Raw genomic sequence first — 26,888 nt, 5'->3', positions numbered from 1 at the left:
CCGCCCCGCCCCCGCCGCCGTCTGCGCAGCCGTGGCCGGGGCAGCCGCGCGGCGCGAGGCAGAGGCGCCGGGGGCTGCGGCCGGGGATGCTCCAGCGGGCGCGAGGGCCCCCGCCATGCAGCCCGCCGAGATCCAGTTCGCTCAGCGGCTGGCGTCCCACGAGAAGGGCATCCGGGACCGGGCCGTGAGGAAGCTGCGCCAGTACATCAGCGTGAAGACGCAGAGGGAGACAGGTGGGCGCCCGGCGGCTAGCCCCGCCACATGGCGGCCGGGTCGGGGCTGAAGGCCGGGCCTGGGCCGAGCCGCCGGAGAGCGAGGAAACGTCGGGCACGGACTGGCGCCTGCCGCGTGCTTCTGTGTGTGCGCGCCGTGGGAACCGCTTCCTGCCGGGTCCAGTCTGGGTTTACGGCGGAGGGACTGAGGCCCGCAGGGGTTAGGGAGCCTGCGGAAGGTCACGGTGGGTGGGGAAGCTGAGAACGGACCCCGTCTGTCCCGCCCCGGCCCTGTGCGTCGCGTGCTAGGCTCAGCCTGGCTTATGCCGTGCTCCTCGTTGATGCGCGCCGTCATTGGAACGACGCCTTTCGGGGCTGCAGTTACAGGAGAGAAGACAATTCCTATCGAAGAATTCGTGCTGGTGAAGCTGGGGCGGAGGGCGCGGCGAGGTAACTAACGCCGAGATTGAGGAGCGTAGTGAGGCCTTGGGGATCAGGGAAGCAGGGCGCTCCTCTGCACAAGCTGGGCCAGGAAGGCCTCTCTGCGGGGAGGCCCACAGATTCGAACGGAGGCGGGAGGAATGGCTGGACGAGCGTGAGTCGGAGCGGGGAGGGGGGTGGGGCATCAAGTTGAAAATGGAGTCATTCGCCCGGGCCCCCGGGCGTTGCAGTGGGGGGCCATTGAAGGGTTGCCTTTGCCGGGTGCAGAATGTGTCCTGTAGATCCCAACGCACGCCTAAAGTGCTTTCTGCTGCACTGAGATATCGTGTGGTTTAATTCCTAACATATTTAGAGGTTACTTGAAAGAATGGGTATCATCCCCCGCCAGTACTGACTTTGTTAGTTTATTTTGAAGAGAAATCACAAAAGACCACTCGGAAAAGAAAATACAATTTTATGAGAATTCTGCTAGTAAGAGGAATGAAGACCAAAGTTTCCTGGCTTCAGTTTTGTTAGGGGTCTCCCTGACAGACTTCATTTACTCTCATGGTTTCAGGTACCCCAGACACACTGAAGGTTCTTAAACCTAAATTTCTAGCCCGACCTTAGCTACTTGTAGCTCAGCCGTGCTACTGACCTGGCGTCCCCACCTTCCGGGATGCCTAGTCTTCAGGTCATCTGTTTCCCTAGCCTGTTCCCAGCTCATCCCCTACGTGCCAGCTTCTTGTTCCATTGGCAGCAAAGCATTCCTGGGTCCTAGTGTACGATACCCCATTTATCACGTGTCTGCCTTGCTTCTGTTGATGCTGAAAAGACTTCCACCCCTGACCCACTCCCAATATTCAGCATCACTTTCTCTGTCATCTCACCCCCACTCCTCTAGGATTCTGGAATATGCAGTTTGTGTCTATTGTAGCACTTAGCTGCATTGCTTGTTAATTATCTGTTAATGTGTCACTTTTCCCCCAAAACACTGTAAGCTTCCGTCTGTTTTCTTAGCTGAAAGTGGAAGCACATCCAGGCAAATGGGGTCCTGGCTATTTACAAGAACAGAAGGCCAGATGCAGTACATATGGTGCTGAGACAGCCAGACAGCCTGTTGCTCAAACCCCTTTGCTGAACACGTCCAGGGTCTGAAATGCTCATGCAAACACTTGCAGCCGTTGCCTTTCTGTCATGCCCAGGGGCCCTGTCTGCTTAGCGCCCCAAACACCCACAGTTACTCATCTGGTATCTCTTGTTCATTGCACAGAGTATAATGGGTCTTCAGGAAAGCGACTGCAAAGTAAACGTCATAGACAGTGATGGTGGGACAAAATTAACATGATCTCTGCCATAGCTGTACTCGATCAAAATAGAAACACAAGTTTAGATGTACTTGGCCTGGCATTTAATCTCATTGACAACGTCAAATTTTTTTTTTTTGCATGTTGTCTTAGGAAATCTAAAGTTTACACTAACAGATACATATAGCGGTCCTCCAGCAGCACAGACAGCTTTGTGATGTTAGAAACAAATGAGAGGCCGGCCCGGTGGCTCAGGTGGTTGGAGCGCCGTGCTCCTAACACCAAGATCCCCGGTTCAATTCCCACCTGGGCCAGTGAGCTGCACCCTCTACAGCTAAGGTTGTGAACAACAGTTCTCCCTGGAGCTGGGCTGCTGTGGGCTGCCAGGGGCCGCCGGTGGCCAGCGTGAGCGGCCGGCCAGAGCTGCTATGAGCAGCCGACCGGTGACCGACTGCCTCAGCCAGGGGAGCGCAACTTTCCTAACACCAGCATGGCCCAGGGAGCTGTGTCCTACACAACCAGACTGAATGAGAAACCCTTGTGCTGCTCACAGCACCTCAGCGTGCTTTCACCATGGGTGCTGAGTGTGTGGTCATGGAATGGTCTCTGTCGCTGTCCATGGTTTTCCTCGGGCTGGCCCACGTGTCCTTATTTACTCATCCAGGTCTGTGGCGTCGGGCATGGAGTGCCTGTTGTGTGCTCTTCTCACTGCGCACACTGTTGGTGGCACTGGTGATCAGCAGTGAACTAAACAGACAACACTCCCTGCCTATTTGATCGATTCTGCAACTTTAACACCTGCTAAAATTAGGATTTATCTTAATTAACTTTGTGACAGTTTCATTTGCATTCTTGCTTTCATTTCGTGGCACATAAAATAACTACATCTTACAGTTGGTGGGGCTCAGATTCAGTGATAGTAATGGGGGAAATTAGTGTTTTTCATACGATAGCTAGGGGGTCTCTCGACCCAGTTATAATAACCAGGAGCTGCAGCTGTTGTGACACAGGTATGGGTTTGAATATACACTCCACCCCCTCCTGAAACAGTTCCTGGGCTCCTTGGTGGTGAGAACAGGTGAATTTTCTCACTTCAAAGCTTGTTGGTATTTCCTGTATCCACGTCTCACTTTCTTTTCACCTCGGTCGTTTTGAACTAAGCCTATATTGGCAGAAACTTGGTTGTTAAATTTAAGAAATTCAACCCCCAGAAGAAAAGACAGGTCAAGAAGCAACTGGAACAAAACTAGAGACGTGTACTTCACCTTCAAAGTTTTGAAAGACATTGAATAAGGGAAATTTGTTTGCTTTTAATGTTTCAAAAATTGGTGACTTGTTTTTACCAGCTAAATTACTGGGTGAAAGCAAGTGATTTCTGTAAATATGTTGAAAACAGATGTTTTAAAAGGGAAAAGAGCTTCCAGAGCCTGTGGGTAGAGAACACAAGACAATCATCATACCCACAAATCGAATAGTGCTTTGCTCTTACAAATGTGCTCTTATTTGGCCTTAACCACAAACCTCACATATATGTGAGGAAACAGGCCCAGAGGTTAGTGAGTTTTCTAATACTGCACAGCTAGTAAGTAGCAAACTGAGGCCTGACCCAGGGTTGTTTCCACTGTACTTTGTTGTCTCCCGTAGGATGAAGCAGAATATGCTTTCACGTCCAATTCCCTTTCCTGCCCACTGGCCAGGATGTCACACTGACTGTGTCAAAATCTGTCGAGCATTACAGAAGCACATCATCATGTGGCCTAGTGCACACCTGGGTTGTCCCAAGATACTGGGTACGTCAGATTATCACTGAGGGTTGGTTTGATGGGCGGGTGCCCTTGGAAGAGCCATCTAGAGACAAATATACACTGCTGTTTTTAAGGGAAACGGCCAGAATACAGAATATGTGGAACATGTGATGCTATTTAGGTTACACACGCGCACGCAATTACATTTCTGTGTCACATAGTGTGTAGGAGCGATCTGACACATCGGGCAGGTAACAATGATCCCTTTGGGAGGCAGTGAACAGGAACTTTTGATTGTACAACTGTTGGTGTAGTAGATGAATTTTTTGCAATAAAAATGTGTTTTTATCATTTAGGACTCTCAGTTGCAACTTGACAACACAGCCAGGCCACACTAGTTTTAAAGGAAAGACCTGGAGCACAGCTTCATGCAGGTGCCCCACTGGAGGCCCCAGAACCCAGCTTTTGTCCATAGCCAGCTCTGCTACCCCCGGTTGGTTTCATTCTCACAGGCTCCCCGTCGTGTGGGAAGGTGGCTGAGTGCAGGCACGAACTGTCCTCTCTTCCAGTCTCCTCAAGCCTGAGAAGAGGGTCTTGGTCTGCGGTGGGGTCGTCTGTCCACTCTGAACCAGCCCTGTAGCTAAGGGACTTCGTGCCGATTTGGCGTAAGCTCAGCTCGCTTCGTCCCTCGTGTGGGTGAGTCCCGCCCGGACCACTGCCTCCTTCCACAGACCCTGCCTTAAAGGTGGGCAGCGCTGCAGGGAGGGCGGCATAGCTGCCCTGTAAAAGCGAGAGGAGGGCCCAGTACCGAGCATCGTGCAGAAGCCAATGTCATTTTAACACTTCATCATGTTCGTGCTTTTCGAATTTCAGGATGAAGTTTTTTAAACAAAAAGAGGAAAGAGCTCATGATAACATTCATGTAGTGGTTTTCTTTTTTTAATTCAGGACTATCAAACACACAAAAAGCCTATTCGCTACTATACTCCGGTGTTTATCCATACCTGGCCAGTCTGTCTGATCTGCCCACTGCCTCCTGCCCACTAAATCCTTGTGAGGCAAAGCCCAGTCATCTCATTTCCAGATACTCAGTATGTGTCTCTAAAAGATAAGGACTCTTTTTAACGTAACCACAGTGCCGTTATCACACCTTTTTAAAAAAATCTTAATATGAAATACCCAGGCTGTTGAGGTTTTCCCATCATTTCGTAAATTTTTTATGACAAATCAGAATCTAAGCAAGACCCACCCATTGCATTTGGTTGCTATGTCTGCTAAGACTTCTAACAGTTCTTACCTATCTTTTCTTTTCCTTGCAATTTATGTGTTAGAGAAACTGGGTCATTCATCCTGTAATTTCCCACCTTGGGGATTTTGCTTACTACATCCCTTGGTCTCCTTTGACATATTCCTGTGTCCCCTGTATTTCCTGCGAACTGGTATCAATAGATCTGATAAGATGCAAGTTAGTGCAGGGGAGAAAACTTTACCCTTCAGTGTTCTTCTGGCTGGTCTAATAATTAAATCGACCTGAAACAGATTAACAACAAAAAAAATTAATTACACACATATGCATGGAAACCCCACATCCATGAGAGAGTCAGAGACCCCACATACAGGAGAGGTTCAGAGACAGAAAGAAGAAACGAGGTGTCTGTGACATTCTGAGCTCAGGGTGAAGGAAGCTCATTGGGGCTTCAGAGGGGAGGAAGGTCAGTGCAGGCGATAAGAGCAGATGTCCAGTCATTACTAGTTTGCCCCGCCCTGCGGGTAGGGCCAGAAGGTGATTTCTGGTGCTGGGTCTTATTATGAGCAAGGCCTCTAATTTAAGGGCGAGGTGAAAGTTTCTCATGAGCCTTCAGCTCAAAATAATCCACGTGCCAGAGAGGCACATCTTGGGGTGACTCATTCTGAACCCCTACATTAGCTTTTTTGTTTTTGTAAGAAGACTTAGCAGGTGGTGCTGTGTGCTCCCTGTTGCATTGCATGCGGCGTCTAATGAATAGTTGTTGGCCTTTGTGAGTTGAGATACATCCGTGGGTTTGGGTGTTGGTGGTCTGGTTTGTCCATTTTAAAGTTCCTTGATTATTTTTCATCTAATGTCACCATTGGTGACCCTTGCCTGGATCCACCAGTTCATTAGCCTTAAGGTGAGTGAACATCCGCGCAGGCCCAGTGACAGTGACTGTGGCCATGGCCGCAGTTGGCTCAGTGCCTGCCCTTGGGTTTATCGCTCACTCTAGTTGTGTGCGTTCTCGGTAGGAAGCTTCCCACATGCAGCAGGAGGGGAGGAAAACCAATCGGTGAGACGCTTGCCCGACCTCTAGAGGAAATGCACTTAAATAAACTAATTTTACTATAGTTTCTGGTGTATTGCTTCTAAGTGAGAACATCCCACAAAGAACCAAAATGCACCGTAATAAAACTGGTACCGTAAGAAAGGTGTTTGGTGACTTGGAAATCAGTACCTAGAAAGGCTGAACCCTAAATAAACTTCAGTCCATCAAACGGAGCCGTCTGTCCCCTTTTAATGACCTTCCGGGGCACCGAGATCACATTGGTCCACACATACACTCGTTTGCGTTCTCCTAGTTGATCCTGTTCTGCTGCTCCGAACGGTTTTTCCTACTGTCTCCTCCTGAGAGAGTGATCAAGACCATTGGTGGTAAGATGCATTGAGACTTGCGGGTTCTGTCTGTTCTCCACGGGCTTGGACACTCCCGGAGTGTACACTTACCTCGTTTTATAATTCTTTATGTCACTCAGCAATTAATGATTCCATGACACGTGGGGTCGACCCAGGAGAATGGAAGCCTGTGCGTGACTTGTGCCTTGGTCGTGGGTGGTACAGGCCGAGAGCGAGAGCTTCAATAATGAGTCAGAACGAGACTAACCAAGGTGGTGCCACTTAACGCAAGACTGAAAATAAAATGAAGTGAAAAGCGTAACTGGCAGGGAGGGAGATGCCGGTACAGCCAGGTGTGACCTCATTGCAGGAGCCTCAAAAGAGTCACCTTAGCAGAAATGTCCCCAAGCTTTGCCAGTTTCCCGGGGGCTACTTATCTGGGACTTCAGCAAATCCTGCGTCTTTTCTCAGATTTGTGATTTGACTTTGCAAGAGCAATGAAAATGATGTGCAGAGGGAGGCCCTTGGGGGGGTTCATGTTGTTCATGACCGCTACGTGCGTTTTCCGTTGTGATGACATTGGCTTCCTACGCGACTTGGATAATGAGAACAGGCCACCACTCGCCCTGCCCCACAGCTGGTAAAACTGCGTCATTTCTGTGTGTTGCTTTTGTAGCGATGCTTCAATAAAGAAAAAAAAGCATTTGCAGGTGAAACAATGAAAACGTACGAGGTCTGATAGTTAAGTTCGCAGACTTGTTGCAGTGCTGTTGCTGACCTTTTTTAATATCAGAGGGATCATTCATTATGAATTTGTACCAACTGGGCAAACAGTTAACCAAGTTGACTATTTGGAAGTGCTGAAAAGGCTGCATGAAAAAGTGAGACAACCTGAACTTTTCGCCAACAATTTGTGGCTCTTGCATCACGACAATGCACCAGCTCACACGGCACTGTCCATGAGGGAGTTTTTAGCCAGTAAACAAATAACTGTATTGGAACACCCTCCCTACTCACCTGACCTGGCCCCCAATGACTTCCTTCTTTACCCAAAGAGAAAGGAAATATTGAAAGGAAGCATTTTGATGACATTCAGGACATCAAGGGTAAAACAACAGCTCTGATGGCCATTCCAGAAAAAGTTCCAAAATTGCTTTGAAGGGTGGACTGGGTGCTGGCGTCGGTGCATAACTTCCCAAGGGGAGTACTTCCAAGGTGACTGTAGTGATATTTAGCAATGAGGTATGTAGTGCTTTTTCTAAGATGGGTCCGCAAACTTAGTTGTCAGACCTTGTATGTGGTATTTTCACTGTTTATGTGGCATTTTTAAACTTCAAGAAAGAAACTGTGAGGACTCTAAAATAAGATTTTTGTGCTGTTTTGCCCTCTAGGCGGTTTCAGTCAAGAAGAACTTCTGAAAATATGGAAAGGGCTCTTCTACTGCATGTGGGTGCAGGATGACCCCCCGCTGCAGGTAACAGAGTTCCCTTTGTCACGTGGCTGGATTTGGGCAGAGATGGATAGGAGGCTTGCTCGTTTCACGCTGTGTCTGTCCCCTAATGTGCCCTGCGTCACCTCTGTCATATGGAATGGGGTGCAGTGTCCAAGCATTGAGGTTAATTCCTTTTTCAAATAATGAAAAATAGACATAAATTAAAGATTCATTATTTCTCTGTCACAGAGTCCTAGTTCCATGATAGGTTTTACGTTGCTTATTTTGAAGTTTCTGTTTCCTTTTCTTTGTGGTCAGAAATGCCACGGCACTAGTCTTAAAGTCCTCGGAGTGCCCTGGGCCCCTCTCTGCCGGTTACGTGGGTGCCTGCGCCTTGGCAGCCGCCGGGCCGGGCAGGGCCAGGGGCTCACTGCTCCCGCCCTGAGGTCGGCACAGGTGTGCGTGGGCACCTGGGCCCCAGCACAACTAGTAAGAAAATGGTTTTCACTGTTTAAGAGCTTTGTTCTGATGTGCAAAAGCAGAGCAGAGGGGTAAGCCTTGAAATGCCATTTGAATCCCACCCATGTGTAAAATGTCGCAGGCAGATTTGACTTGTCTGGGTTTTAATGCGTGACTTGGCCACTTCCCCCAAGCCGTGTGATAACTCGCTCTGATGTGTTGCTTTTACTCCGCGGAACATATTTTGAGTAGGATAACAGGGCAAAAATATTTTTAAATCACATTCAAAAGTAACAGCCAACAGCGTTAGTGGAGGGAAAACACACACAGGAACATCGTTTTCAAGTCCGGGAGTTGATTTAAACTGGGTGAGGGAGACTTGCAGCCCCGGGAACTGCAGGTAACACCCACGACGATCGGTCCTTTCTTATGTTGCTCATACAGTTCTTTGGTTGACACTCCCCAAGGCGGGTGTCTGCGTAGACCGCTGAGTTCTCGGCACAGATGAGCGTGCTGCCGCTGAGTTGGACACACTCTTCTGGTGGCACTTTGCCCGGACAGAGCCTGGGAGGGCGCCGTTGACCAGTGCTGCCCAGCATCCTCTGAGCACTCCTGGGGGCGGCTTTCTGGTTCCACACACTGAGCCCCATGGTCAGAGTCCCAGCGGCTCACTGCCGCTGACCACCCCCTGCTGGGGCACCTGTGTTTCCGTTATTAGGGGGGATTAGGAGAAAGTCTCAATTTAAGTTTTGGTATATTTTGAAAGCCAGGAGTTGACAGCTAATTCATTTTGTCTGTAGGTCATTTGAACAGATAACTAGACATACTTTTTTCAACATGCGTCTTAAACCTCAGAGGCATATTAAGCTGGGACAGTAGTCCATTGAAAGCGGGGGTTTCACATTGGATAAAATTCAGATATTCAGGTGCACACTTCTTAGTGGAAGTGACACTGCAAACAGAAGTACAGATTCGTACTCCCCTACAGATACGGGAGGAGGTGCAGGCCGTGATGCTGTCATCTCAGTGCTGCCACAAAATAACCCCGATGTTTCTCCCCAACCCCACCTTTGCAGGAGGAACTAGCGAACACTATTTCCCAACTCATCCATGTTGTTAACAACTCAGAGGCCCGTAAGTCCTGATCTTTTCATGACTCTCAAAACTTCCTCGTTCGTCTGATTTGGTAACTTGCCTAGGATATGTGGTCCGTGTTGTTTCTTCTCCTTGCTTCCACGCTTCCGTTTTCCAGTGGGCTAGTTTCACATGAACCTGGGGCTGGCTACCAGTGCGTAGATATCAGGCGACAAACTGGTCCTGGGGGGAAGCTATGCTAAGCTGACATCCTGACTCTGTTAGATGGGAAGGAGGTGTCTTGTGGAGTGTCGTATTTGGCATCTCAGAGATTTCCGAAAAGTGTCTTAAGAAATAATAACCTTCCAGAATCTCCAACATCTGAGTTATTTAACACTCCTAGAAGCTGTATATGCATATGCCAGTGTTTGCAGCAACCTCTGGGGGCCGGGTTTATCCTCGTCGAGACTAGAGCCATATAAAGTCATCACTGCTAATATATAAACTATAAAGTAATCCCTCTACCAGAAAGAACAAACAAAAGGAGAAATTATTTCTGGGACATTCAGGCTTTGGTTACTTACAAAGGAAGAAAGAGACAGCAGAAGTAGTTTGTTTTGCTTACCGCTCCCAAGAAGAAAAGTGTCCTCATGGCCTTAATTGCTCCCCATGGTTGTCTGGACTTGAGCAGGGTCCCAGCCGACATAACAAACAGGATGCTACACATGGAATGTAGTATCAGCTTTCATGTATCAAGAACGATTTGTGCAAAAAGTGAAGCAAAAAAACAAAAAAAGTCAAAAATTACTTTTGGGCAAAAAGGTGTTGGCTTCGTGGCTCAGAAGAAAAATGTAGAATGTTTTTTATAGCTCACCCAGTGACACTGCACATGAAACAAAAAGCAGAGTTTCTCCATGGACCGCCCAGGTGCCCATCAGCATCACTGGCTTTGGGTTGTTAGGTACAGGTGGGCAGAAAAGGCCCATGGACGTGGCCCAGGAAATCTTTTGATTTTACTAGAAACATGGCTTTGCAGTGGATAAAAAGAGTGCGCAGAGAGCATACTGGCTGAGCATTACGCTATGACCAGTCTTCCTGTCACTAGAATATGCTTTTACTTACATGTAAAAGCAATTATTGAGCACATTTAATGATTGATCAAACTGTCTCGCTACCCAAGAATTCTTGAGAAAAGTAAATGACAAATCGTCCTAGTTTGTTTCTCGCCGATGCCTTCTTGCTATCTGGTAATATGTTCACCTGAAACCAACCATTTCAAAACAAAGCCTTTTTGCTGCAGAGCACCTGTTCATTCAGACCTTCTGGCAAACGATGAATCGAGAGTGGACAGAGATGGACACGCCGCGCCTGGACAGATACCAGATGGTAAGGTCAGCGCGCCCCCCGCCCCACCCCAAGTCACTGCAGCTGCGCGTGTGCAGGAGCATGTTAGCAGCTCCACACGCTGGGACAGTTGTTTGTGAAGCACTGTGGTCCCAGGCTCAGCGTGAGGAAAGCCAGTGAGCGTTGGACGGCCTTGGACATGTGTCGTCTCTCCCGCTGTCGGGGATGAGTTTGGGGGGCTTTGGTTAACACTTATGATCTAGAAGTTAAATACGGTTATTGCGGGTATTTTGTCACTTGCGGGATCCAGGCTAAACCAGTATCCTTGGTCCCCTCGTTCTGCTGAGCTGACCAGCGTTTCTTGCTCTCCCTTTGTAATACACGTGTGTCTGTCTCTAGCTGATCCGCCTGGTCCTGAGGCAGTCCTTTGAGGCCCTGAAGCAGGATGGCTGGGAAGAAAGGTTGGTAAACGATCGAGCTTAGCACTTGGTGGCCTTAAAACTCTTAATGAAACAGTGTTTTTCAAGCCTCTCAGTTAGTCAGGTATGACTTGCCTGGTCTCTTTTGAACTCTGAGAAGCAAAACGTCCTTCTCCATACGGAACTTCAAATCCAGTGGAGGAATGCAAGAGCTGAGCACACGTGCCGATTGGCACTTTATACTGATCTCAGTGGCGCTTCTTGCCTCGTAAAACTGTCTTGGCCTCCCCAGCTTGCCGTGCAGCGTAGCACGAGGCTGAAAGTCACATCTCCATAGGGGCAAGAAGTGTTGGTGCGCTGCCGTTAACGGCCACGTGTGTTGTTTTCTTTAGCCGAGTCCAGCTCCTTCTTAGTGTCTTGATGAAGGAAGTCCTGCATCCTGAGAGTCAGTCTCCTAACGGAGTGAAATTCCACCTCATTGACGTTTACCTGGATGAACTGTCCAAAGTGGGAGGGAAAGAGGTAAGCGGCAGGCTGCTGTGCCAGCAGCGGTGGGGTGGGGCCACAGCTGGCATGCACAGGCGTCGGCTCTTCTTCGGGTGCCCTGTGAGCTGGCCGTGGAAGGTGGTCTGTTGCTGGCAATAGCCGAGCATGCATTGGGTCGCCCTGTCTTTCATACCATCCTTGCCCGGCCAAGAATGTCCTCTGCAGCTAATGGACACAGCGACACGGGTTCGTGCCCTAGGGAAGTGCATGGAGTCTTCCTTAGGAAACTATTGAAAGCCACCTACCTAGTGCAGTAAAGAACCCAACATGAGGAAATGCGCAGGATCCTGAGTTTGTAAAAGCAGTAGGAAAGGGAGCAGGCAGCTGCGCAGAAGGTCTGACTTTTTTAAGTAGACATTCGCATACGAATAGACAAGGGCTGCAGAGGGAACACACATGCCTTAGCGTGCAAGTGATTATCTGATTTGGGATTGTGAGCAGCGTTTACTTCTTTCTTTCACAAGTGTTCTGCAGTGAACAAGTGGTTTTTTTTAAGTAAAAGAAAGTCTAAGTGTTGTATAAAAACATAATCGCTTCATCTCAGCCTCTGGTAGTGTCCGTACCGACCTGCTCCATGGAGGAGGGGGCCTGGAGCTGTCGGTCGGAGTGGGCGCTGTTCTCTGCTCACCACCTCAAGGTGCCCTCGTGGCTGGAGGGCAGCTGCGACCTTTGGCCTGGCTCTGGGCGTCTGGGTAATTCATGCAGTGTTTTGGGGCATTGTGAGATAAGTGTCACTCGGACTGACTCAAGCTATGTGAAAAGAGCAACTGTTTCCTCTTTCAAGGACACGTCACGAAGGAGAAAAGGCTTTTTTCCCTTATTTTTTTTTCCTATTTTATTTCTAAATTACAGCTTTTGGCAGATCAGAATCTCAAGTTTATTGATCCATTCTGCAAAATTGTTGCCAAGACTAAGGAGTAAGTGATTCCCATGTTTGTTTTTATTGCTTCAGTTGGTATGTAAGTGGGGCAGGGGGTTGTTTCGTGTTGGGAAGAGTGACACGTCAAACTGGGATGGTTGTCCAGCCGAGGACAGCCAATCTCTTAAGTCCCATCGGCAGGACATTGGAAGCTTTGAGCCATGATCCGGCTCTTCTTGCTTGGCCGTTTAACGCCCTCCACACAGGGAGTTCGTCCCCCATGGTCCCCCTGCTTCCGTCACAGACACTGGGCCGGCTCCTTGCAGCTGCGGGGGAGTGCGCACCCGCTGGCCCCTCCCCGGGTCCTGGAAGGCCCACGTGGACGTGTGCTGGTCCTGCCCTGCTCCTTAGCCCTCCCTCTACCTGCCTTAGCTAACGAGGTCCACACCGTGGGTTTTAATCGCATCCTCTTTGCTCTGCTTCCCCCCAGCCATACAGTGGTGCAGACTATAGCTAGGGGTGTTTTTGAAGTCATTGTAGATCAGTCTCCACTTGAACCTGAAGAGACAGTGGAGGAACAGAAGATTAAAGTGGATGACAGCAACCTCTTTGAAGAAGAGACATCTGAAAACGAGGTGACATGGACGAAAACATTCAGTAAAAAGAAGACGGGTAAGAAAACTTCCCTGAATAGCCTTTCTCTTTGTAGGTAAAGTCCTCATCAAACAGACACTTGAATACGTTTGCTGGGGCTCACTGTAACCTGAAATTCATCACAGATGGCTCTGCCTTGGACACCCTGTGCCTGTCCGGGGGGCCCCTGGGGAGGATCCCAGGTCTCAGGGTGCTGCGTCTCACACACAGTTCTGGATCTCCCAGAAGGCGGGACAGTCTCCTTGTTGCTGCTGCTTTGGATTTTGTTTTTGTCGTTTTGGCTTCTTCGTGTCTGTAAACATCATGATGCAGACACAGACGGCAGAAAGTTCTTGGTGGGACATCGAATGCACTTAGTGTGAATGCACACTTGTTTCTATAGCTAGCCCTCTGACCTCTGCGTTTCTTCAGCATTCTTTTTCTTTGGGTGTTTAAATGCCCACTGTGGACTGACATCGTTCTCGGCGCTGTTTTATACCCGTGCAATTGTGCAGAGAGCGTGCGTTTAAAGTGCAGGCCCATAAAGCTGTGGCAGTGGTTTACGGTGCCTTGGTGCCCAGCTTGGGGTGAATGGTCAGGGTCCACCCACGCTTACCCTGTGACGTAGCCATCGACAGGCAGAGTTCTCAAAAATAATGACCAGACGAAGCTTGGTAATGGTTTTTAAAGCAGGACATAAAACTCGATGTAGAAGGAGCCTGGTTTGTTTTAACATTTATGCATGCCTTAAAAACTCTGGAAGGATATATATCAAAATGTTAATAGTTAGCCCTAGGTAGCAGAATTTGGGGTGATTTTCTCTATATTTTTGTCTGTTTTTCTAAATTTTCTACATTGAGCATATATTTTTTAATCAGTAAAAGACAAAAGTCTTTAAAAAAAAAAAGGAAGGAACATTTTAATTTTAAATTCCATGTAAGTGATGGATTAACTAAAATAAAAACCCTGAGCAAATGTTGTGTGGCAGTGACAGCTGTATGTGGATCCCTCCCCGTCACCACGTTTGTCTCACTGTTCTGCGAGCGCCTCCACAGTTGTCCCAGTTCCGCTCAGGATGTTTCAGGATCACCTGGTCAGCATGGGCCCTGCTGTCCCCTCTGGTTGTGCCCTGAGGCCACACCACTAACGAGCTCACACCGCTAACGGGCTCATACCACTAACACGCTCACACCACTAACGGGCTCACACCGCTGCTAACAAGCTCACACCGCTAACGGGCTCACACCGCTAACGGGCTTACACCGCTAACGGGCTCACACTGCTAACACGCTCACACCGCTAACGGGCTCACACCACTAACACGCTCACACCGCTAACGGGCTCACACCGCTAACAAGCTCACACCGCTAACGCGCTCACACCGCTAACGCGCTCACACCGCTATCGGGCTCACACCGCTAACGGGCTCACACCGCTAACGGGCTCACACTGCTAACACGCTCACACCGCTAATGGGCTCACACCACTAACACGCTCACACCGCTAACGGGCTCACACCGCTAACAAGCTCACACCGCTAACGCGCTCACACCGCTAACAAGCTCACACCGCTAACGTGCTCACACCGCTAACGCGCTCACACCGCTATCGGGCTCACACCGCTAACACGCTCACACCGCTAACGGGCTCACACCACTAACACGCTTACACCGCTAACGGGCTCACACCGCTAACACGCTCACATCGCTAACACGCTCACACCGCTAACGGGCTCACACCGCTAACACGCTCACATCGCTAACACGCTCACACCGCTAACGGGCTCACACCGCTAACGCGCTCACAGGAGTCCAGAAACAGCCCAATTCTGAAAAGTGGCGTGTTGTCATTAGTGATTTCTATCTGCTTTTTCATGGGCTTTAGTGCTCTATAAATTATGTTTTAAATGTTAAAAGTTGTGTTGATATTAGCTTGTGTCTCCTGAGGCTGCTCCGTGAAGTTAGTGTACCGCTCCGGACACTTACCACGGCCCTAAGCTGTCTGGAATTAGCCACAGGCTGCCGAGGCGGCTCCTCGCAGGCCAGAGCTCACGGCACCTGCCCCACTACCTGAGCGCTGACCCGGGAGCTTGCCGTCCAGGCCACCATCTGACGGGAAGGACGGGTTGGCCAGGCAGCATTGAAGGCAGTGGAGGCTTCACAATGGAATGAAGGGCATGATGTGTGGCTACTAAGGCTCAGATTCCTTTCACATCCAGGGACTAAAACACCAAAACATCTTTGGGAAATTATATTTGCATGGTTTTTCTCTTTACAGAATTTTCTTTTTCACTGAGGGACACCTAAGTAGATGGTGGCTTCTTTGGAACTAGTCATGTCATCACTGTGTAATTGAAGAGTTTTGTCTTTGGATGTGTTTTCATAGCACAGGGCAAATACCACTCCACAAAAGACGGAATCCACGATGGAGGTGAGAGAGACGACGGTGGGAACTTGGAGGACACTGGGCCACTTCTCCAGGTTGGTGGCAGTTGTTGCTTTTTATAGAATGTAGATTTGCTGTGGACTGGCCTGGCTAACTGGGAATTTGAATCGGAGCTAATTAAACTCTAAGGCCTGATGTGTCAAATCCTTTTCATCCCCTCAGTGACTGCCGTCACTGAATGAGCTTATTGGAGAAAGAAATTTGATATGATGGAATTTTAAAAGACGTCAGTCTTTATTTTGGCTCGAATTTGTAAGATCTGTTCTATTCCATATAGCAAAGCCAGCTCAGTGGTACTTTTCAAATAAAGTTTACTATGTTACCAAATGCAAACTGGACATTTAGATTAAATTTACAAAGGTACACACCCAAGTAAATTTCATGTAGTATATTTTACCACAATTTTTTTTTTTTTTTTTTTTTTTTTTTTTTTTTTTTGAGGATAGAGAATTATAGCTGGCTTCTTCCAAGGAGAAGTAGACGGGTTTTTCAGAGGTCTAACGTTTGCCAGGTCGTAGAACACGCTGTCCAGATGGCCCTCTGCCGAGAGCTTCCAGAACCCACTCCGCTGGGTTCTCCTAGGTCAGCGGAGGCTTTGCTGAGGGCTTACATTCATTTTTCTTCTCACACAGTTTGACTATCAGGCCGTTGCTAACCGACTCCTGGAAATAACCAACCGGAGAAACATCCCACCCTTCAACAGGAAACGTCTCTCCAAACTAATCAAAAAGTAAGTGAGAGGGTGAGAGGGTCCTGCTTGCTTCTCATTCACGTTCAGGTCCAGCCCTTTCATTTATCTCATGGTGTAGGACAGCTGTCACCATGCTTATCACCTGTTTTTATTCATAGCAACACAATCTACATATATAAACTGAAATGTCCCTCAAGTTCCATTCTTCCAGTGCAGCCTTCCTCACACTTAGCTGTTTCCTGCTGATGTACAAGCAATCTGGTGCTAATGTCGGACGTGAATAGGCCGAGGAATTGCACGGTGACTGTCCCGCTCAGGAGTTGCCTGGTGTAGCCGTCTGCCCCACTCCCTCCTCCCAGTGCGCTGCTGCCGTGCTCTCGGTGTCATCGTGGCCACACCGTAGCTCAGCACAGAGCCCTGTGGTGCTGGGATCGCTGACGTACAGCAGCTGCCTGGGTCACCCTCCATGAGAGCGGGCACTGCTCTGAGCCCGTCACACAAGCTCCCCCGTAAGGCGGCTTCTGTGATTTCCCCACTTGGGTGTAGGGAGGGAAGGTCACCGGCTTGCACAAGGTCACAGCCGCCAGGTGCAGCACTGGGCCCAGACTCTTCCGTGTCCGCTCCCCCGGGCCCTGCCCCCGAGTCCCCACACCTGCCCACACTTCCTTTGTGTCCTGACGCACAGAATCGCAGGGACCAAACCCGCACTTGGCATCTCTCCACTTGGTGAGTGGAGAGGAGAGCTGGGCAGAGGCAGAGACCTGAGCCGTCTCGGCCCTAAGAAGCCACGAGACAAGAAGAGCGTGATTTCTTCAGCTTCATTGGACAGACTCTTCAGAGCAGCAGCGAGTCCTGGGGAGACAGATGATGCCGAGGGCGACTTTGGCCTTCACATCACACCACCTCTTTAGCTTCCCCTTCTAGAAGAAAAAGAACGTGAATTACCTGTACCGCGTGTTTTCAGAGTTCCGCGCACATGTTTATAGGAGACGGAAAGAAGGGGTTGCTACATGAACTTCTGTTTTCTCTTTCAGGTTCCAGCATATCTCTGAAGGTGAGGACATGTGAGGGTTAGAACTGAGGACGTTCTTACCAGATACGGGCCACTGAGGCATTTACGCCAAATGTGACAAAGCCAGATTGAAAGACATTGGAAACACAGGAAATAGTCGTCTTTACCTTGGAGAGACCATCAGTTACCCACTCGCTGCTCAGCTGAGCAGAAGCCCTGGGAAGAAGCACAATGGCGGGCCTTCTTTCGCCACCCCATCCCAGGGACCCAAGCTGAGCCAGACGCGAAGCTGTCCCTCCCTGCCAGTGCCAGGGCAAGGGCCAGACCCCAGGGGCGGGGTAGGGGATTTATCTCAGTTGTCCCCTGGGGAAAGCTGCTGTCTGTAAATTTGGTTACATTTGAGCAAATCGGTGGGGCCACTGGGGTGTGCAGACCTGGCTGGCATGTGGGTGGCACTGCCCAGCCCCTGGGATTGAATTGGAGGTGATGTCGCCCGAGGTTGTCCCTTGCCTTGCAAGAAAGCCACAGAGTTGTCTTAAGTCAAATTCCTCACTCAGAGCTTTGAGGTTTGGGTTGGAGAGGTAGTGAGGAACTGGGGGGGGGGGGGGGGGGGGGCAGAAGTGATGTGAAAACTGCCTCCCTGATGTGGGAGGGGTGTGGCTCTTTGGTCCCTGGGGCCAGTGGTGAGGGTCTCGGGAAGCTGACAGTGTGCTGTGGTGTCCAGCAGGCACTATACCTCAGGTCCATTTTGCTGAGGACGTTTCTGCCCATCAAGCTGATCAAGCTATGAGTCGAAGGCAGAAGAAAAGAGGAACCAGACTTCTGGAGAAAACCAGTGCAGAAAAAGAGAAAGGTAAGCGCAAAGCTTGGAAGCGGCGAGACACGTGGAAGACGCAGGCAGCGCTGGGGACCCAGAGAGATGTCTTCGTAAAGCATCACAGACACAAGCTGTCACTTTTAACTCCTGAAAAGTAAAGGTTGTTTCCGAGGGTCTGATTTTCTGTGGCACCCACGTCCCCTAAACGGAAAGCCTTTGTTGACTCCTGGAGGCACCTCTGGGGCCGTGAGGATGTGGAGATGCTGGGTATAAACTACCCTGTGGGACATTTGTTTGCGTACCACCCTAGGTCTGTGCGTTTTGCCTTCCAAATTAGTGGGAATCTGAATATATCCCAATCCCATTTATGTTAAAAGAGGCATGAGGAAGGTTTCTAATTACAGTTGAGAAAAGGGAGAAATGGGCTCAAGTGCATCGCGAAGGGCTGGACCCTTCTTGGTGGTAAAACGGGAGACTCCTGTCAGCCACTTAATGGCCCCGAAATAACCTGCCAGACCCGCTAGCTGCATGGCGTTGGGGCACCTGGTTACACTGTATGTCTTTCTAGGAAACAAGTTCTTCCTTGTTGAGGAAGAGGAGCGTGAAGTTGATACTCGGAAGAGGAAACGGAAAAAGAAGAAGAACCACCTCCAGCCTGAACGTTTAGGGTCCGAGGTCAAAGCCGTGTCCCCCGAACAGAATGGGGACAGTGAGCCAGAAGCAGTTCCGGGAGGAGCCCAGAAGCTGAGTGTGGTTGTGCTGGAGGCAGCAGCCGCTCCCAACTCTCAGGAGCTGAGCGGCTGGGAGCACCCCCCTTCAAGCTCCCCCATGCAGAGTAGGAAGAAACGACACCGGAAGAGGAGCCTGAGGGTCCAGGGAGAGAACACAGAGTCAGCAGGGTCACCTCTGGAGGACTTGTCTCAAGGTGGCCCCAGTAGTGGGCATGCTTGGGTGCCTGCCCCCCAAGCTTCCCCAGCCGATGGAGCCCCAGCCCTGAAGCGGAAGCGGAAACTCGGGGCTCCGCTAGTCAATGGCAGCAGCCCGTCCACACTGGCTTGGCCCCCGCCCGGGCAGGAGAGCCCTCCAGTGAGCCCAGCGGACAGAGGGGATTGCCCGGCCACCCCTCCCCAGGGCAGGAGACTGAAGAAAAGGAAGGGGGAGCCCAGCAATATTGACCTCCACGACCTGTCCACTCAGAAAACTGCCATTTTCAAGAAGAGGAAGAGAATGAAAGACATGTTGAACTTGAACTTGGTAGAACACAACCAAGTGTTGGAATCCGAAGTCAAGCTCGTCCAGGCTCTGGTAAGACGGCCGGGTTCAGGGCTGGAGGGGGGCAGGTCAGACCTCCGGCCTAAGGAGCAGTCGTGCTTCATCACAATCTTTACCAACAAGGAAATCAGCAGGTGACCCATCTCGGTGGCCGAGACAGTTGTCATCAACCTTCTCCTCACTCCACCAGGGTACTCACTCTGAGGCCACAGCAAGCTGGGAGAATTGTCCCCATGGCCAAGGCAGGCACACTGCCCTGTGGTATAGACAGGCAGACAAGTGTCTCCATCAAATGCTGGTCTTATTTTTCTTCAACTCATGGCCAATGCTGGGCCCAAGTTCTCTGTCATCCTTTTAGTGAAAAGACTTTTTTTGCAGGTGGCTGCCCAGAGCCCTATGTGACCGAGAGCCAGGCTCCGGCTCGCTGGCCACAGCCTCCACTCTGACCGCTGCGTCTGCACTCATGGTGGGCATATAGCCCACTGGCACATTCTCACGCTGTCCTTGGCTGCTGTCACTCCACAGCGACCCTTTGCACACAGACTTGCTCACCCCCGTCCAGCACTTGTATTTGCACGTGCTGTTTTGCAGTGGCTGTGACATGAGTCCTTTCTTCACTGAGGGGAACTTGGGTGGCCTTGGCCAAACGCTGCTTTCACGCTTTTCTAACGGATCCCTGCGTGGTTAGCTGAGTCGGGTTCTGGCCATACAAAGTCTTAGCTAGGGAAAGCAGCACACTCACTGGAATTCAGGCAGTTCACTCTAATCCTAGACCTTTCCCTGACGAGCTGTGTCACCTTCCCTTGGCTCTGCAGCCTCCACCCTTCACTCTCATTTGACGATCTTTCTTTAAGAATATCAGAAAATTCCTTCTTTGTGTCTCATTTCTCTGCCCCCTGCAGCCTCTCAGAAGATTGGAATGGTTGCTAAATAAGTCACAGTCACGAGAGGTTTTTCCTCCCAGAAGGGGCGATGTGTCTTGTATGTCTGCTGGGGGGGTGGAGGGGGCGGGCTCCTGGGTCTGCCCGGTGGGTTCTGCTCAGGAAAGGCAGCAGGCTGCCAAGGTAGCAGCACCAGGTTCCCCAGACCCCAGGGTCCCAGAACTAGAGCAGGGCTTTTATAAAACACCCAATGAACGTTCTTTATCTGCTGGGAATGGACCTGCAGAAGCTAGCCAGGATGTCACTCGTGCTGTCTCATGCCACACTGTCAACGAACAGTGGTGTCGTTGATCAGAAATGAGAAATTGAGTTCAGTCGCGTGCATAGCAGTTTCAGTCCACAGCAGACCATCTATACACCCTTAGTCCCGTGAGGTTAAAATGGAGCTGAACACTTCCTGTGGCCTAGTGACGTCATAGCCATCCAAACGTCCTAGCGCTTTCTCTGGAAAAAGGCATTGTCACAGATGACAGCTGCACACGGCATGGCCCCTGAAGCCCTTCCCCTGGGACAAGGTGTGGAGGTGGAAGGCAGTGGGATTAGTGACCCTGACCCTGACCCCTGACCCTGTGGAGGCCGAGGTTCGTGTGTTTGTTTGTCGTAGTTTTTAACAAAAAGGTTTAAAAACAGAGAAAAAATTTTAATAGAAAAAAACAGAATCAGGATATAAGGAAAGAATCTTTTTGTACAGCCATACATGTTTATGTTTTAAGCTAAGTGTTATCACAGGAGTTGAAAAGTTTAAAATTTTTTAAGTGTATGAAGTAAAAAAGTTACAGTAAGATGAGGTTAATTTATAGAAGAAAGAAAAATATTATTTATGAACGCAGCGTCTCCTGAGTGTCCAGTGTATATGAAGTCTACGGTGGTGTGATGTCCAGCCGTCATACTCACACACTCACACTCACACTCACTTGCTCTCCAGAGCAGCTTCCGGTCCTGCTGGCTCCATTCATGTAGGTGCCCTGTACAGATGCCGTTTTTTCATCTTTCAGACCATATTTTTACTGTGCCTTTTCTATGCTCAGATACACACATACTTGCCGTTGTGTGACAACTGCCTACAGTGCCCAGTGACATGCTGTGTAGGCTCATCACCCAGGAGCATGGCGCTGCCCCATAGCCTGGGCGTGTGGCAGGCTGTGGTCTCGGCTTGCGTGAGTGTCCCTGCAGCGCTTGCACATGACGAGCTTGCCTCAGTTCATTTCTCAGAACATGGCCCCATCATTAAGTGGCGCTTGGCTGTAGATGGTCTGTGAAGGGGGAAGTCTTCAGAACATGGGACCTGAGTTGGAAGACAAATAAAGACGGCTTCCTGTGGCTGAAAACAGGCAAGCACTGGGCCTGTTGCTACAGTGCCCAGGTGGAGAGGTGGTGGTTTGTGCGTGAAGTCTGCACTCTGATGGCAAAGGTGTTTGCAGACCCAGTTCCAGAAAGCAGGTGTGCGGCGTTGTCTCAGCTGATAAAAGCATCTCGTCTGACACTCTGCGATCTTTGGCCTCACCCCCGGTTGTGTCTGTACGCCCATCATTTTATTTTCGCTTCCTGTGGGGGTGCCACACAGTGGGCTCTGTGTGTGACCTCCCGTCATCTCGCCCCTTCCTCACACAGGGGAGCAGTGGCCCCTTCAGCCCTTTGAAGAGGAAGAAGCCGAAGACGGAGAATGATTTTGTGAAGTTTGACCAAACTCCTTTCTTACCAAAGCCCCTGTTCTGCAGAAAAGTGAAGAGCAGCACCTCCCCAGCCTCTGGAAGCCTCACCGTGCAGGTATACGCACGCGCGCCATGCCGGACAGGCCCGGGGCGCACCGCTGCCCCTGTCCACGCACGCGGGGTCCTGCTCGAGGAGCCGGGTCTGCTGCTCTGCAGCCACCCCAAAGGGTTGGTGAGGGTTCTTCAGGTGTGGTCATGACGCGTTCTGCAGCAGCGGATCGGAGAGCCCCATCTCAGAATTCACAGGAATAGGAGAGAGGGAGAAACGGGTGGTGGGGGCGGGCAGGGACGGGGGAGGGCCTGCCAAGGACACTGCTGGGTGCTCAGGGTGGTAGAAGGAGCTAGTGCTGCCCCCGTCACGGTGGGTGAGGGTGGGCACTATTCTGGGAGACTGGGTGGGGGGTCGTGAAGGAAAGGGTTGGCCCCGCCACGGGCCGCCAGAAGGTGGGGCAAGTGCAGACGGAGGCACACGGGAGGCTGGTCTGGGTGTGCCTGTGCAAGGTAACGGTCTCGGTGGAGGTGTGGGGACAGGTGCCTGGGCTGTCCCTGCTGGAGAGGCCACCAGGTGGGTGGGCATTTTGAGAAGGAAGCAGGTACCATTTAAGTAGCCTTGACCCAGCAGGGAGCATTGCCTGTGTTCACACTTACACACACGATACTTTGGGGACATTTGCTAAAGGACACCAGGCTTACAGAAGCCACGTTCCTCTCATAGAATGTTGATGTTAAAGCGAAAATGGTATAAGGCAGAATTATGGGATTCACACAGAAACGTTGGGTTCCGGGAGGGATTTGAGAAAGTGCTTCATAATGCAAAATGGGTCAGCTCCCAAAAGTTTTTCAGCTAGGAACCAGCTTAGTTAATTTTGATGAATTGTTAGAATGTTTGAATCAATTTGGAGTTCTGGTGCACAAAAGATTGGGAAATGCAAATCATTACCCACGGAAGTTCAATCCCATTATAGGTGTAGTCTAATCAATGCATTTACAAGTTAAAACTTCAGAACTCGGGGACAAAATGACTGGGACTCGCTTATAACGTTTCATTGGTGAACTTCGTCCTGTAACGTGGGAGGTTTCAAACATGGTGATTGCACTCTCCCTGCCTCCCGCAACCAGCCACCGGGCGGCACTGCAGAGCGGTGCTGGTGCTGCCTGCCCGTCAGGACTGGCGCGTCCACCTGCAGACGCGCTTCAGATGCTGGGCCGGGCGCCAGCGCCGTCCTGATGAGCCCACAGGCGGACATGGAGGCCCCGCGGCTGGCAGGCAGCTGAGTGCTCAGGGACTCCGGCATCTCGGCCTCTGTCTTACTCCTCCGGTTACAGTTTTCTTCCTTCTGCAGCTCAGCAAGACACCGTCCAGCTCCAAGAAGGTCACCTTTGGGTTGAACAGAAACATGACTGCAGGTGAGTGCCAGGCTTCGTGCAGCCGCAGCTGTCCCAGGGCAGAGGTGGCCCCTGGCTGAGCGGAGTGGGGTGGCCGGGGGCAAGGTTCCTGGGGCTTCTGGAGGCTGTCTTCCCACACCCACCTGCCTGGAGTACTGTAACCACCTCGCCTGTCAGCTATGGCCGCCCCTACCTACATCTGGACTATCCTGCCCAGAGAAGGGAAACAGGGACATCTTGTCTCGGGGCTTTTAACGCTGGTACAAGTCACTGTGTTGTTTTTCAAAGGAGACCAATGGTTTTAAAAGTATATGATGAGTTTAAGACTTGACTCTCTTCAGGGACAAGTAACTGGGTGCGTGAGTGAGTCAGTGTGAGTGTGTGTGCGTATATGTCAGTGTGTGTGCGTGTGTGTCAGTGTGTGCGTGTGTGTCAGTGAGTGCGTGCATTCGTGTTTGTGCGTGTGTGTCTGCGTATGTGAGTGCGTGCATGAGTGTGTGTCTGTGTGTGCGTGCGTGTGTCTGTGTATGTGTGCGCGCATGCATGTGCGTGCATGTGTGTCGGTGTCAGTGTGTGTGCGTGCATGTGTGTGTGCGTGTGCACGCACGCTCGTGTGCAGGTGAGTGGCCATCAGGATGGACAGCCGGCTCACCCTGGAGGTGGGAGGAGGAGCAGACCCAGAAGGAAGGGCTCCTGCGACCCTCTAAACCTTGGCGTCACTGACTGTCCATGTCCCATAAACTCCCCCACCCCACCTGGTGCTTCCCTCTGTCCATGGGGCCCTCCGGGCATTTTCCTTGGAAGAGTAACGCCCTCCGTGGGAAGCGGCCTGGTTAGTGACCTCCATGTCCTCAGAGCCCTCAGGGCCGGGCCTTTGCAGGGCCTATGTTGGGAGCTGAGCTGGGGATGGCACCAAGGCAGGACCCCAGGTAGACAGGCTGATAGCACGGACGAGGCCCCCATTAACGTGTGGCCTCACTCGCTTCCATTGGGCAGAATTCAGGAAGACGGACAAGAGCATCCTGGTCAGTCCCACAGGCCCCTCCCGCGTGGCCTTCAACCCCGAGCAGAGGCCGCTGCACGGAGTGCTGAAGACGCCCACCTGCTCCCCCGCCAGCACCATCCTGGGGCTCAAGAAGCCGCTGAGTGCCACGCCGAAGAGAAGGCCAACAGCTATGGACTTCTTCTAGGGCAGTCGTAGGTCCCTTTTTAATCTGCTTTTGTACAGAATACTTTCTAAATTATAGCTGGGCAAAGGTGGGGCCTTTTTTATTGTTTTATAAATTCCCATGGATTGTATGTCCGAGGGTCGGTGTGAGCTGCAACGCTGCTGCTCGGCTGTCCCTTCCGGCGGGGGATGTGGGCATCATGGTTGAAGCCTTTGCGGCAAACATCAAGTGTGCTGGAGCCCTCCAGGGGTCCACATTCTGGGGAACCTCAGGACACCCCAAGTGTGGCAGGGCGAGCGCCTGGCATTAGCGTTGTCAGCTGCCCGCGTGTGCACCTGCGTGCTCGGAAGTGGGTCTGCCTGCTGGCTGGCTTGCTGGTTGTCTGCTGTCTAACCGTCTTTGTCCTGAAAAGCGTGGAGGGCAGTGTTCCCACGCTGTGCGGCGCCTGGCATGTGCATGGCGTGGGGCTCTGTTCTGCGAGTCAGCAGTGCCGGCCTGTGTCCGTGCGCTCAGCTGGGCTGGACGTGCGGGTGGGGCGGGAGAGCAGAGCCCGGGCCTGGGGCCTGCCCTGCGTTCTACCTCAGCCAGCCCCAGGTGTCTTCACGGGGAGAGCAGCAAGTGTCCCCTGGCTGTCACCGGACTCCAGCCAGGCGGCCCACTCATCTTCCCATGTCCTTGTGTTCTGGTTGCCCTTTACCCATAAACCTTTGAGCCAGCGACCTAAGTAAATGACTGGCGTCCACAGAAGCAGATCTCCCACCTTAGATCTCCAGAGGCGTGGCGGCAGTGTCTACAGACCTGAGCTGCCACTCGGAGGCACAAATAAGCAACCTTTAAGAATTGTTTGTGCATATTTATTTGTTCATAGCTACCTTATGTCTGAAATATTGAAGCTTGCACTCACAGATTTTTATAAAGTTCTAATTTCAGTTAATTACAAGAGATGGGGAATGGAAGGCACACAGACTTCAGTTGGGGGAAAGTAGCACTGTCTGTGCACCCACCTTGCTTGGGGGGCCACGTCTGCCCCAAATCGCAGTGAGGGACAAGCCACAGGCTCAAGGCAGGAAAGCCAGTGGAGCTCGGCTCTTTCTTGAGTTTACGCAATAACTTTGCAGACCTGAAGGAGGAGTTGTGACTTGGGGGCCTGTAGTCACCTCCTAGGTGCCCCGTGCTCCCCCAGACCCTTTTCCGCTCAGGGATCTCGGGCCTCCTAGGAGTGAAAGCCCCCACACAGTGGGTGTCGAGGAGCTGACTCTGGTTTCCTTAATCACATAACCAGGGTGGCTTCTGCGAACCTCACTGAACAGTCTGGGCCCGTTGGGCCCTGGGTCAAGGACAGGGAGCCGTGCCCTTCGTCTGCCCCGTAACTGGTTTGTCAGGATAGGCCATGAAAACGTGTCTTGTGCTGCCAGCCAGTCCTCGTAAGGAGGCAGTGCGTTGTGCGCATGGCTTTAGTGTCCTGTGATCAGTATGTGCTTAAACCACGTCCGAAACCAGACCTGACAGCGTGAAGAGAGTTAAGTAGTGAAATATGTTTAACTTTTCATTTAAAAAAGAGTTTCATTATCCTTGGTCAAATTATTTTTCTAACAACTTTAATTTCAGCTTAAAAGATGAGGGGTCTTTATGCCAAACGGGCCCCATAAGCCAACAATGTTGTCTTAGCAGGACATTCTGGGGCGAAAGCGGCCCGTGTCCTCCTGATGAGCGCCGTGACCTTTCCCCGTTGTATCACTGTCCCCTGTGGCACCGCAGAATATCCCGTACAAGCACCTCCAGCTGACACCAGCCTGTGCACTCGGGCCCTGAAGTGACAGTGTGACTTGGGCCCCTCTGTCCTTCTCTCCTCACTCCTCACTGACTCCACCTCGTCGGTGAGTTCGGTAGGTTTGCTGTGGCTTGTTTTTAATGCCTAAATTTTGGCTACAAAGAAAGAAAACAATTTTTTAAAATTCTGATTATACGCACAACAAGGTGTCTCACGTAAAGAAAGTGTATTTAGAATACCCGTTTTCTACTTGATGCGCGTTATTTTCTTAGGTACAACTGCCGAGGGGACTTGGCAGCCCAAAAAAGAAGATAATCTGATGCTGGTGATCTGAGGGGTTTTGTACGGCGCCATCTGTACACTTCGGTGCCACACCTTACAAGGTGTTGCCCTTTCTAACTTGTGCTGAACTGAAAGCACAACGGAGAGTATAGAGCAGTTGTTGTTGCTGGAAAGAATGTGAGCTTGAGTCCGTCTTCTGAGTTTTGTGTTTTCTCTGAATTTACCTGACTGCTGGCAAGGACTTTGTTTATGACCAATTTGTGTCAGTTCTCATCAAAGCCAAGTTCAATTAAAAACAAACCTCTCTGCCCTCA

General features: G+C 50.9%; 1 protein-coding gene across 7 annotated transcripts; it reads left to right on the top strand.

Moving 5' to 3' along the window:
• The first annotated feature begins 8 nt into the window (after nt 1-8).
• On the top strand, nt 9-26,888 carry RRP1B (ribosomal RNA processing 1B). Of its 7 annotated transcripts, none has more exons than XM_074324574.2 (17): nt 10-233; nt 7,702-7,784; nt 9,278-9,335; nt 10,576-10,661; nt 11,019-11,080; nt 11,431-11,560; nt 12,437-12,501; nt 12,934-13,115; nt 15,462-15,556; nt 16,154-16,251; nt 17,247-17,266; nt 17,952-18,077; nt 18,610-19,346; nt 21,866-22,021; nt 23,310-23,373; nt 24,349-24,549; nt 26,193-26,888. In XM_074324574.2, the coding sequence occupies exons 1-16, from the start codon at nt 116-118 to the stop codon at nt 24,540-24,542; spliced, it is 2,274 nt and encodes a 757-aa protein (XP_074180675.2). In that variant the 5' UTR covers nt 10-115; the 3' UTR covers nt 24,543-24,549; nt 26,193-26,888. The 7 variants fall into 7 exon arrangements, with proteins under 7 accessions (XP_074180671.2, XP_074180675.2, XP_019601254.3 ...); XM_074324564.2 differs by lacking the exon at nt 10-233 and adding an exon at nt 316-662 and having other exon boundaries at nt 17,949-18,077; XM_074324570.2 differs by having other exon boundaries at nt 9-233; nt 17,949-18,077; nt 24,349-26,888.

Source organism: Rhinolophus sinicus, chromosome 17, assembly GCF_057876585.1.
Source record: "Rhinolophus sinicus isolate RSI-liver-muscle chromosome 17, RSI-T2T, whole genome shotgun sequence".
NCBI lineage: Eukaryota > Metazoa > Chordata > Mammalia > Chiroptera > Rhinolophidae > Rhinolophus > Rhinolophus sinicus.
Note: the sequence above shows the minus strand (reverse complement) of the source record. Positions and strands in the feature narration are given on the sequence as shown.